At 39.9% G+C, this 13,731-nt stretch overlaps 1 protein-coding gene across 1 annotated transcript; it reads left to right on the top strand.

The window, feature by feature from the left end:
- The first annotated feature begins 401 nt into the window (after positions 1-401).
- On the top strand, positions 402-6,275 carry LOC118116618 (GTPase IMAP family member 9). The gene is made up of 2 exons (XM_035168418.1): positions 402-519; positions 5,143-6,275. The coding sequence occupies exons 1-2, from the start codon at positions 498-500 to the stop codon at positions 6,108-6,110; spliced, it is 990 nt and encodes a 329-aa protein (XP_035024309.1). The 5' UTR covers positions 402-497; the 3' UTR covers positions 6,111-6,275.
- The last annotated feature ends 7,456 nt before the right edge of the window (positions 6,276-13,731 follow it).

Genomic DNA, 13,731 nt, shown 5'->3' with positions numbered 1-13,731 from the left:
CCAACTATATAGACTTGAATGGTGAGAAGTTGGGTAAATGACAGCGTCATGAGCTCCAGCCTGACTGTTCTAAACTCCAGTTGTTGTTAGGCACTGGAATGGTTGTGGTATAGCTGGTTTTTTTGCATACCAGGAGAAGGAAGGGTTTATTTAAAGTACTTTGTTTCACTTTTCTCTCAAAGCCTGATACATATACTTCATTTCAAACAAGAAATGTGTTCTTTGTGATGGTTCACATGTGTCATGAGATGCTCTCCATACATGAAACAGTCACATTCAATTTCAGTATTTAAACATGACTTTGTATGTGCTTTGTTATTTTGTAGATTTAAACTGCTGTACTTCCTTGTGCTCAGAAATTCCATTCTTGTAGAGAGAAAGATAACGCCCATTTCGAGGCAGGAGAGATAAACAAATGACAGGAAACAAAGGGTCAGCCTGAAAAAAAAACATACATTGCAAGACACAAGACGACAGGATCTTTTTCACTTTTCATCATGAGCGGGGTTAAATATCAAGGTAAGATATTTACCTTAATATTTAAAGGCTGTTATTCTGTAAGTTCCAAGTTTTTTTTATCTTTGGTAGAGACATTTTTGTTGACCATAATAATGATAATAATAATAATAACTCTATTTGTAACTTTTCAATACAAGTAACAAGTACTTTACTACAACAATCTGTAATTCACAAACAGAGTAAAAAATAAAAATAAAGATACAGACAATGATGTGTTCTTGTTCTGTATCTCTCTTTTTTCTCATTGACAGTTTACAAACAAAAAGAACATTACTCTGCAGAAAGTTTGCCTTAATAGGTGCTTGCTGCAATTTATCTATAATTAATGCCACCAAGAAGGCTATGTTTTCACCCCTGTCCGCTTAAAGATTATTCAAAAACAACTGAATGGATTTCCATCAAAGTTAGTGGGAGGATGCAGTATGGGTCAGGAAAGAACGTATACAATTTTGGTGCAGATCAGAGGACTGTTGTGCCTTGGTATGAACTCTAATGGACATGTACAAAAAAAATGTATACAGCTATTTTACATTTTTGGAAATAGAAATGTTGATGTGATAGAGTTTCAAGAAAATATTTCAAGAAAATATTGTATAAAATCCTGCAGGTAATGTAACACTGTGTCTGTGACATCAGAGAAAATGATGTCCCAAGAAAAATCAGTTGGTCAAGCAGTGGCTAACTTAATTTCAAAGTGTTATGTTTGGATTGATTACAGAACATTGAGATCAATTCAGATCAGCTGTTACAATTTACAATTTAGTCCTATACAGGACCTTTATTCACTTTGAGGCATTGTTGCCTAACAAATTAACACTTCACATTTTCAAATCCAAATCTAGAAGTGGGCATGGGTGGGCAATGCTATTTCATTTGAAACTTTTTGTTTTTGGTGCTGCCTTCACGTGCTGTTGCAAAAACAACACTACACAAAGGACAACCAAGCCAGAGTCTGGCCATTTACTAAAGCAATTTGGGCTGTTGAACTTTAAAGAAAAATATTAAATTAATTACACCTGTACCATTTAAAACAATGTTCAGTGTTGTGTTTAATTGCAGTATTGTCCGTTCACAGCGTCCTTACAGGATCTCATCACCTGTATGTGTGCTTCTGCGCAGCCGTAAAAAAGTTTGGTGGTGCTAGTCTGTGCGTGGCATGCTGTCAGCCCAACCCTAACCTGAGCCAAATGTTATGTATTTATTTAGAAACAATTTTTTTCTAACAGAACCAGAGTCCATTTTATTTATTGTTTTGGTTGTGTGTGGTAAACTTTATTTATGTTTTATTTATTAAATATATTTTAATATTCTTAATTCTAATTCAAATGTTGGACTGTATATTCTTTAAAATTCTAAACTCATTGCTCTTTGTAAGGGTTACTATTATTATGCTATAACATTATCATTATATCAGTGGTATGAAATGGTTTCAAAATGATGACAATATTATTTATCACAATAAATTCTGGGACAACATATCTCCCATCAAAATGTGTTATTGTGACAGGCCTACCATAATATTTTTTAATAATGCACCAAGTAAGAGGTTTCCTTGCACAGTTTACAGCTTTAGTTCTCTGAGAATTTATTTCATAAACAAGCAAAATTGGTATTGCACAATAAAATATCCTGAATTGACATTGAATCGAATCAGAAATTCAATCGAATCGAGACCTTGTAAAACGTAGTCAAATCGATTTGGGAAATCAGTGGCGATACCCAGCCCTAGTTGGACAGTACAAGTACGAAAGACGCTGTTCCCCATTGTCATTCTGCATGCAGAGCATTTGTAGACTAATCATATGTGACAGTGATTGAAATGATAGAGTGTGCAATTTGGTGTGGATCCAAATAGAAATCTGGATCTAGTGAATTTAAATGTGGTTTCATAAGGGCACTGTTGGGCCTTGACAGAGGCCAAACATTCTCATGCCATTCTAGTTCACTGAAGTTGAGGGTTGCCAACCACAGTCAAGTATCCTCCATGCCCCAGTATTTCCTGCTTTATCATAATAACTAACACAAATCTGGCCCCCAGAGATACAACATAGATCTTAACGATAACACTGACAGATGGATAAAGGTAAGGGCTCTTCAGCAAAACCTTGATATTGGTAGGAACATGGTCCTACTGGCCATCCCCAAAACTACATCAATGGGCAATACAGTCTAATTATTCATTTTCAGATGCTATTTCAGAGAGTCATTTTCTATTTCAATCACATATTTTACTTAAACATGTCCCTGAAATCTAGAAATAGGCTAGGCCAAGTGCCAATCTCTACTTTCAGTTTAACCAGTCCAGAGGGCTTTCTCTGGCTGGCTTGACACGGAAAACATGGAACATTGGATGGATTCTCATGGCACGAGGCAACTGAAGGCAAACAGAAACCGGGTTGATCACATTAGAGACCGGGAAAGGACCCACGAAGCGAGGAGCCAGTTTTCAAGATTCTACTCTCAAGGGCAGATCACGGGTGGACAGCCAGACCCATTGTCCAGGTGAATAGGTAGGTGCTATGGTTCTCTTATGGTCAGCCATCCTTTTTTTTAGCGAGCAGAGGAACGAAGAAACATCTGTCTGGCCCCGTCCCAGATCCTGCAACAGTGCCGGACAAGGGCTTGGGTCGAAGGGACACTGGACTCTGTCTCTAGGGACATAAAACAGAGGAGGCTGGTACCCATAGGCACACTGGAAGGGGGACAGACCAGAAGATGAGCAGGGGAGCGTGTTGTGCGCATACTTTATCCAGTTTGCTCTGGGAGGCGGTATTCTGGGCCACCAGGCAACGGAGTCAGGTCTCAAATTGCTGGTTTATGCACTCAGTTTGGCCGTTGGATTGGGGGTGGTAACCAGGGGAGAGGCTGACCGATGCTCCCAGCAGTGTGCAGAACTCCTTCCAGAACATGGAAATGAATTTGGGCCCCCGGTCAGACACCACATCTCCAGGGAATTCATGAAGACGTAACATGTGAAACAACATCACTTTAGGTAACGGAATGAAGTGAACCATCTTCGAAAATCTGTCTACCACAGTGAGAACTGTGGGGTTACCTTCAGAGGGGGTTAAGCCAGTCACAAAGTCCAGAGAGATGGCAGAGGCACAGGAAGCGGACACAGGAGACAAGACATAGGTAAACAAGACGATTTGTTCTGGGCACACACTTGGCAGGCTGACAAGTACTCCTTCACATCCCTCTCCATGGACTGCCACCAGAAGTGCTGTTTGATGATGAATGCGATTCTGTGAACGCCGGGGTGACAGGAGATCCGGGAGGTGTGGCCCCAGTGGATGACATGAGAGCGCAGAGGTACTGGGACAAACAACCGTTTAGAGGGGCAACCAGGTGGGACCTGAACCCCAACATTAGCGTGAGGGACCCGCTTCTTAATGTTCCATGTGATTGCTCCCACAATGCATGAAGCAGGCACCTTGACTGGGAGGGGCTCACGATTACTGTCTGCCACTCATCTCCCTCCCTTATCCTTACAAGATGGTGAGCTTTGCGTAAATATAGCTTAGTAAACATTTTAGCGTCTTTCAATCGTTCAAGAGCTGAGGATATTAAAGGAAGGAGGGAAGCCCAGTCAATGGTGTCAAAGGTGTGGGTGGAGTGCTTTTCCCCCATAGAAATTTGACCATCCAACAAACAGTTCTGATGGAGAATGCTAGCTCATTAACCTTACATTTATTAATTGTTGTTTTGATTTAGACATGTAACCAGTGGTGTAGCAGTGCCTGGAGAAGAGGGTAAACTCTTAATAAATCTTTTTTATAGCAGCCCGTCCAGGAAGAGGTAAATGTTGTGTGTTATAATCAGTGACATCTAAGAATTATCTTGCATGTTTAGTTCACCCAAAAATGTATGGTATTTGCACTTTTTCACTTAATTTCAGATGCAGATTTGCACCAATACTGGCCCATAGACTTTCGGTTAATGCAACTACATAATGATGCATTTTGAGTCAATTTAGTAGTCTGTGGGCCAATAGTTTCTTTTGAAAACTGTCACTTTGATCAGTTGATTTGCGGACGTGGGGACGGTGCGCATACAGGTGTATGCTCTCAGAACCACCATCACTATTTGGACTGCTGGGTAGCAGCACCGAGGTATTAGGTTAAGGTCTTTCTGCTAGAATTTTTTGTTTGGGTAGTTCGCTTCATGTTTGAATTTCATTAGAGGCCAAATTTAGTTACATTTCTGAATTCTTATCCTAACTAACTAATCACCACTCCTCATACCTAAACCAACAAACCCAACCAACAAAGCAATGAGTACTAACCAATCAGAGGTGGGCGATGCTTTCACTGTCCTAGGAAAAAAAGGCTTGCAGGACACTATGTGATGCACACCACAGGAGATTTAAAAGTAGGTATATGCTATGCTGATTTAAAAAAGTGGGTATACGCATGTATATGGCGCACAACACCACTGCATGTAACTCTGCATAGATTCATTGTTTGATTTGCTTGAAATCACAGCCTTTATAAAATGCATTTTGTCTCATGAGAGGTGATTCTTATCACACATTTTCCAAAATGTAGTCACTTTAAATAAAAAATCTTTATTTTTAAGATAACAATGCAGCCCTGTATGATGTGGTGTATTTCTGTCCGACAGGGTTCCGAGGTGCCACAGACTCATATGAGAGGAGGATCGTTCTAGTTGGGAAGACTGGAGTGGGGAAAAGTGCAGCAGGAAACACCATCTTGGGCAGAGAAGCATTTGAGTCTGAACTGTCTCCGTCTTCTATGACGGCTGAATGCCAGAAAGCCAAGGGAAATGTTGGTGATCGAAAGGTTGCTGTCATTGACACCCCGGGACTATTTGACACTAATTTCACCCAAGAGGAAGTATTGAAGAGGATCAAGATGTGCATTTCATTGTCTGCTCCTGGTCCTCATGCTTTCCTTATGGTTCTTCAGCTTGGCAGATTTACCCAGGAGGAGAAAGAATGCATTAAGATGATTCAGACCACTTTTGGTGAAGATGCTGCCAAATACACTATGGTGTTGTTCACTCATGGAGACCAGCTGAGGAAGCAAACCATAGAGGGCTATATTTCAGAGAGTACCGACCTGCAAATCATCATCCAGAATTGTTACGGTCAATACCACGTCTTTAACAACGAAATCAAAGACCCTGCACAAACCAATATACTCCTGGATAAAATTGACAAGATGACAATGGCTAACAGTGGAAGATACTACACCAATGAAATGTTCATGAGAGCAGAGGAAGCCATAGAGAAGGAGAAAGAGCGACTCCTAAAGGAAATGGAGGCGCAAAAGCAGAAAGAGTTGGATGAACTGAGAGCCAAATTGGCTTCAAGGGCCTACCAAAGGGAGGAGAGAAGGGTGCAGATGAGATATGAGTATGCAGCCAGAGCTCGAGCTGAAAGATCAAATGAATTTATTGCGGCTAGAGTGATAATTGTAGCAACAGTCTGTGGTGTTGCCGTTGGAGGTCTGCTTGGAGTCGTAGGAGGTCCAATTGGTTTGGCAATTGGAATGGCAGCTGGAGCAGCTGTTGGAGCAACCGTCGGTGCTTTATCAGTGAAAGTCTCTCAGCATTGCCATGTGCAATAAGGACAGTATAACACAATGTTAATGATTTTTTGTCTTCTTCTTAAACTCTCATAATCACTCTTTGTTAATATCTGAAATAATTTATCTGAAATAGAACAGAACTAATCAGCTTGTATTATGCTGTATCTTTAACAGTTTCTTGACTGTACAATACTTGTGCAATTAAAATCATGCATGTACTCACCAGAATGGATTTTGATTGAATGATCTTCTTGAGATGGATGATATCTTAATCAATAAATTATATATTATCACCACATTCATCTGGGAGACTGACAGATTAGCTGTACAGATGTTTACTAGTTAACAGTTGTATTACCATCCTTAAATCTGAGCTGTCAATGGAAAAAGGCATATTATATGCTTTAAAAACTTAATAGGTGAACTTGTACCTTTCGTTTATATGCAGAGCTACTTTGTTAAATGAATGTATCTAAACATTGGCTCATCTCACCTAACCCTGGAGAGTTTCTCTTGATCGTTGTCCTACCTAAAGGGGGCACTCTGTCTCCAGGAATGTCAGTGCATTCTTGCAAAGATATTTTGTACCTTCCTTCTGTTATTATCTATTCAGCCTCCTGGCACAACCTTGGTTCCCACAGGTACAGCAGGAGAGAAGAGGCAGCTCTGTCCTCAAGTAGAAATTAGTGGTGGACTTGCGTAGCTTCCTTTTGACCTTATTGTCCTTACTAAATCATAAAAAATGGCATATATCATGCCATGTCACTTTAACATGTCAGTTAAAATGTATCAGAATCGGAGGTGACTTTAATTGTTATCTTGACCCATATCTGGACAGACTATCCTCAGCTCCTCCCCCCAGTATTGTGGCTGTTAAAACTCTCAATAATTTGATGATGTCAAAGAAGGTGGTGGATATTTGGCGACTGAAACATCCATCTGATCGTGATTATTCTTTTTATTCTAATGTACACAAGTCCTATACACAGATCGACTATTTTCTAGTCGACTCTAGACTGATCTCCAATACTGACAATGTCAAATATCACAATATAATAATATCAGACCATAGTCTGAATGTCCCTCCCCAGACAAGCCTATACCTGGCGTATAACGGGGAGGTGAGTGACTCAACATTGTGGGAAACACTTAAAGCTTATATTAGAGGCCACATTATTTCTTATGAAGCTACATTGAAAAGGGCTAGGAGAAATAGATTGGAGGAGATTGATGGAGAATTGCTGGTTGCTGAACAGGTTTATAAAAGCTCTTTGCTCCAATCAGATTATAATAATATTCTTAAATTGAAATATGAATACAATTCCATTCTGGGGGAACAGATTGGTAAAACACTTCTCAAACTTAAACAGAGACACTTTGAGTTTGGCGACAAACCACAAAAGTTATTGGCAAGACAATTAAAGGGAGAACAAGCGAAACGAGCCATCTATAAAATTAAATCTAAATCTGGCCTGATGCTTACTGACTTGAAGGATATCAACAATCGATTTCAGGAGTTTTACTCAGATATTTACACGTCCAAATCGACAGCTACACAGGAAGACTTAGATCGTTTCTTCGAACCGCTTCAACTCCCACAATTGGATGCCGCCTTCAGGGAAAATTTGGACTTGGATTTCTTGTCATCTGAGGTACAGGAGGCAATAAAAGCATTCCCTTCTGGAAAGGCGGCCGGACCGGATGGGTTTGGGCCAGAGTTTTACAAGGCTTTTCAAAATGCTCTCACACCTATATTAATGAGAATGATTTGCGATACTTTGAAAAAGAAGAGGCTCCCAGCGTCCTTGAACGAAGCAAACATTTGTGTCCTATTAAAAAAAGATAAAGATGAAACGGATCCTGGCAATTACAGGCCCATTGCCCTGCTAAATTGTGATTTGAAAATAATAACAAAAGTATTAGCAAAAAGGCTGGGCAACCATATAGCAAGCATAATCCACCCAGACCAAACAGGTTTTGTTCCAGTCAAAAGGTACTCCTTTTGTAACGTCCGCAAAATTTTTAATGTTTTGTACGCTGTTCATGACAAAGATGATAACCCTGCTATACTATCTTTAGATGCGCACAAGGCGTTTGACATGATAGAGTGGCCCTATTTGATTGAGACTCTCGGGAAGTTTGGATTTGGGGATACATTCATAGAATGCGTCAAAATATTATATAATGATCCAAAAATCCTTCTTCCTCACAAATGGGGACAGATCCAAACCGTTCCCTTTGCAATGTGGTGTTCGCCAAGGGGACCCATTGTCCCCCTTGCTATTTAACATAGTGCTGGAGCCCCTGGCGATTGGAATTAGAGGACATCAAGACATTAAAGGTATTAAACTGGGAGGTATTGAGACCCGTGTGACCCTGTATGCTGATGACCTTCTCGTCTGTCTTGGTGACCCAGCATCCTCCATTCCCATCCTTCTTGAATATATAAACTCCTTCGGGAGTATTTCTGGTTATACCATGAATTGGAAAAAGAGCGAATTTATGCCTTTTTGGAAAAACTGCCTTTCCGTGTAGTGAAAGATCGTTTCACGTATCTTGGCCTTAAGCTCACGAGAGATCCAAAACATGTTTTTAAATGCAACTTTACAGAATCAATAGAAAAACTCAAAGAAACTATTGAGTCCTGGAGAGTATTGCCCTTATCCATGATAAGGGGTAAATGCAGTCAAAATGGTAAGCTTACCTAGGTTTCTATATCTTTTTCAGAACCTGCCCATATATTTAAATGCATCCTTTTTTAAGAAGCTCGACTCTATCATAGTCTCTTTCATATGGGGTTACAAATCACACAGGATATCCAAGTCTCACCTACATAAGCCCACTAAAAAGGGTGGTCTCGTTTTGCCAATTCTGAAACACTACTACTGGGCAGCTAACTCCAGAGCTCTTACTTACTGGAATTGCAGTGGTGCAGAGGTGGAGAAGGACCCTTTGTGGCTACCACTTGAGGCCTCTGCTGTTAAAAATTCCTCACTTCCTGCACTTTTGTTTTCTAGCCCTACCCTCATAGACAAGTCAATCCGACAGAACTTTACCCTAAAGAATTCTTTGCGAATATTAAACCAGATAGAGATGGCTCACCGGGCCCCTAGTGTCTCTATACATGCACCAATTTGCCAAAACCACACATTCAAGCCTGGACAACTAGATGGGGTTTTTGCAGTTTGGAGAGAGAGGGGAATCAGAACTTTCCTAGATTTGTATATTGATGGCCAATTCGCTTCATTTAGTCAACTAAGAACTAAGTTTAATCTTCCAAACTCACATCTTTTTAGATATCTTCAAGCCAGGCACTACGTTCAGGAAGAGTGTCAAGACTTTAAGTCCCCACCACCACTCACCCTCTCCTTGAAATTTTCTTGCTCCCTCCTGACTCCAAGCATCTAGTATCAAAATTTGTAGAATGTATGGCTGGTCAGGTTTCTTCTGACCCCATTAGGGAGGCCTGGGCTAGGGACTTGAACTCAGAACTATTTTTTTTTATCCTATGTTTTGTTTTTGTTTTTGAATTTGTATTATGTCCTGTCAACACTTTGTTATGTATCTGAAAATTGTAAATAAAGTATAAAAAAAAAATGTATCAGATATGTGATTTTGCTAATTGATTTCGTTAATTGATACACAGATATATGTTAAAAAGGAGAACATGTCATGGCTCAGTATATCAGGTTAAGTATGGCTCAGGGACGCATGTAGAGGATTAAGCAGTGTGCCTTTTTTGAATTCATGGGCAGATTGGAGTCAGCAGCAAGTTAGTAGGAGTTCACATGATTCAAGGGTCGATGCAAAGGCGAAATCCAAAAAAAAGCAGGGAATTTAAACAAGCAGGTAATCAGACTGGAAAAAGGCTGGAAGGCTACACAAGGTAAGAAATTGTAGACAGTCTGGCAAAAAATAACAATGAAATGTTATTGGACTAATGGAGGAGATAAGAACAAGTGAGTAGTAGGTGTGTGTAAGCAAGAACTGTGACAAGAAACATTTGGAAATCATTTTTGGAGTCTTTTACTGCAGCAGATTTATTAAATTATTGATGATATATTATTACTGCACTCTTTCTTGTTGTCAACAAATCCCAAATAGTCAAACCAGCAATGTGCTGCTAAATTGTGTCTCAATTCAGGGGTTACATTGTTTGAAGGCTGCGTTTGAAGACAGACAAAAATATTTTTTTCCGTTTAAGTCCCTTCCTGGGCTCCCGAAGTGCCGTGTATTTGATATTGATTCAAAATAATATACCACTGGTAAACCGTCAGGAGAGAAATATAGGCTTAATTTGGAGCCCCTAAATAAATTGAAAAATTAGGCCCATGATTTTCATCATATGAGCACATTTTGCCATCACAACTATAAACCACCTTTATCCCATAAAGACAATTATCAGTGCACTATCACTGCCAAAAACAAAAACAAAAGTGGAGCCCATGACGATGTAAATGTCCCAAGAAGGATACCAAAAAAGCAATTCCAACACATGGGGTCTACTTGGTAGTCCTGCTCAACGGCTTGGTTAGCATTTACCAATTGTCTGCATGTGAGGCATTTAGGATGGCATCTGTCAATTGGAGCTACAGAAAATAACTTGGCTTACACTCTCCCCCTCTAAACTTCATGCAGATCAGAAACACACCGCAACACCCACCATCAAAAGTATATTGCCAACTGGTTTCATGCTCCATATTTACACACTGCTCCTCCTTTGTTGTGTGTGTGCATGGTGTTTAATTCCAGGATTGACACTGGTGAGTTCATTGTAATGAAGAAGCATGTCCCCCAGTGCAAAAGTTTGGCTCACTTCAGTTTTTTTATATTTTTGGGTAAAATTGAGGAGCTTGTGGTACAGAGGAACAAGACACATCAGTCATTGCATACAAACATGGTACTTGTTAGAGGGACAAATTCATTCGTATAGGACAAACTTGCATTCTAGTTGAATACCTACGTTCATACCGTGCAAGCAGCAAAAGAGAAAAATATCTGACAACAGAGATGTTGCTGTGTTTTATATCAACAGGATCTGGGAGGCAGAAGAGGAACGATGAACTCCGGATCATTTTGTTGGGGAAGACCGGAGCGGGTAAGAGTGCAGCAGGAAACACCATCTTAGGAAAAGAGTTTTTTCAGTCGCAATTGTCTTCTTCTTCTTGGACATTTCAATGCAAGAGGGCCGAGGGAGAGGTCGGAGGTCGAAAGGTTACTGTCATAGACACCCCAGGACTATTTGACACAAACTTCGATCAAGAAGAAGTATTGAAGAGGATCAAGACATGTATCTCTCTGTCTGCTCCTGGTCCTCATGCCTTCCTGGTGGTTCTGAGCCTGGGCAGGTTCACCAAGGAGGAGAAAGACACTGTCAAGATAATTAAAAGTACTTTTGGTGAGGAGGCAACTAAATATTTACTAGTATTGTTCACACATGGGGACAAACTGAAGAAACAAACTATTGAAAACTTTATTTCAAAGAGTGGAGAACTCAGAGAGTTCATTGAGGTTTGCTATGGGCGATATCATGTCTTCAACAACCTTGTGAACGACCAGGAACAGATTGACCAGCTCCTGGAGAAAATTAACAGAATAACTTATGAGAATGATGGTGGGCATTACACCACAAAGATGTTCAGAAAAGCAATAAGGGCATCAAAGGTAGAGAAGAGGAGACTTTCAAAGGAGCTGAAATCAATGGAGCAGCAGAGGAGGAATGCTCTGAAGGCTGAAGTTGAGAAAGAAAATAAGTTAACAGGAGAGTCGATGAAACATAATAAATGTCTTCTGCTGTAGGATATGGAGGTGTTCTGGGTATTCAGAGGCCGAGGAACTTGGCTAATGTGTGTGTGTAGATGTGTTTGCGTATCCAAAGACTAAAGGTTTGATCCCACAAACCTGCACTAATGTAAGGATGTTTTTATTAATGTCTGGCCAGGATTTTTTTTTGTTCAGGTTATGGTAAGTGCATGTGTATTTATGTACAGACATCACTGAGAACAACAACTCAAAGTGCTTCACACTGCTAGTCACATTCACCCATTCATACTGATCATATATAAATTGCTTATAAAGTGCATCCCATTCACACACTGCCAATTTGGAAATCAGTGTACATGAAGCAGAAGGTTGAATCGAACCAACAACTTTTCTCACATGCACATATTCCTGTCTACATACACTCTATGGCCAAAAGAATGTGGCCAGTTTAAAATACTTAGTTAAATATCTCAACAACTGATGAATAATTTTGTATGTGCAATTTCTTTTATGCATGTACAGTCAGTATGTATTGTGTACATTTTTAGGTATAAAATGTAAGGAATTATGTAAGTTTGGATTTGGAATTGTTTCTTGAGCTCTTCTATATCATGTTGTCACAATTTTGTTTCTTTTTCAATTTTTTTTGTCTTTTATAATGTGACAATTTGTCTGATCATTCTGCAAACATAATGAACTAGTACAGTATGTGCACATTGTTATATATTGTATATGTTTTGTGTAATATATCAGTTACACAGCCAAGACATTTATCTTTCCATTTCCTGAGCAACAAAGGACCCAGTGGGAGGATCCTTCTTGGGCCAAACTAATCCATGATTCATTGCGTGCTGGTGATGAAACTTCGTCGCTAGCTATGAAGGTGACCAAGCTGCAGGAAGTGCTATAGGTCAAATGTAATGATGGGTGTGACACGCTGGTGATGCAAGTAGGAAATTGTCGCGAGACCAGGGCGTGTCATTTCGGTTTGGCCATCTGGACAGTGTAGAGTCCAGTAGACAGTCCAGATCCTTTAGAGTCCACTGTCCACTGTAAACCGACCCTCTTACATGGACACTTAAGCCCTCATCTATCCCCTGTACCTGTACACATTCTAGCCTTTATTTGTACACCTATATTTTCCATGATGTAAGTAAATCTACTTTTTTGTTAATGCAACCTCCAGTGTGTCTGAGTCATGTACTGGTTGTATACATTCAGTCCGTTTTCTCTGAGTATAACAGTTTGCGATGCATAGGCCTATTTACAAAAAGTCAAATAAGAGGACGAACAACACATTTTAAGAAAAGTTTCATGTGAACACCTACATTTAAAGTGATTCTCTCTCATACTCAGCTGTTTACATTTCTATCAGCTGTTGTGTTCTTCAATGACAAAAGCAATTCATGATGAGTAGAATATCATTTACTGTGGCCTCTTGCTCAACTTTTATTTTTATTCAATTATTAATGTAATGGCTCATCTTTCTCTACTTGTATATTCCCCATGTTATTATATAATTTCAACATTTCCGTTTGCTTTGCCTTCATTTTCAATAGAATCTATTTTGTTGTTAATTCCTGTGAGTAACTGATGGTTATCTTCCCTCTGTATAAACTATACACATATTTTTTCGGGAAGTGTGATTTTGTTTTTTGTGGAATTTTTAGACAATCCTGTGGTCTGTGAGTATCTTCTGTTATGAATAGTGTCCACATTGTTCCTTGGCCTCGGGACGTCTTTCACCAGGGTCAAGGAACAGTGGTTAGCAAAGGAAATTATTTCAGACTTGTAGGCCGCAGTCTCTACCAATAGTGCCTCCTAAAGTGGTGCGGTGTGGTCTTCGCCCCGCCCCTCGCCCCACAGAGAGTTCTGAGAGCATGTGACCGCCCCGCAC

Source organism: Hippoglossus stenolepis, chromosome 10 (genome assembly GCF_022539355.2).
Source record: "Hippoglossus stenolepis isolate QCI-W04-F060 chromosome 10, HSTE1.2, whole genome shotgun sequence".
Classification (NCBI taxonomy): Eukaryota; Metazoa; Chordata; class Actinopteri; order Pleuronectiformes; family Pleuronectidae; genus Hippoglossus; species Hippoglossus stenolepis.
The sequence above is the reverse complement of the archived record's forward strand: the minus strand, read 5'-3'. Positions and strand labels throughout refer to the sequence as shown.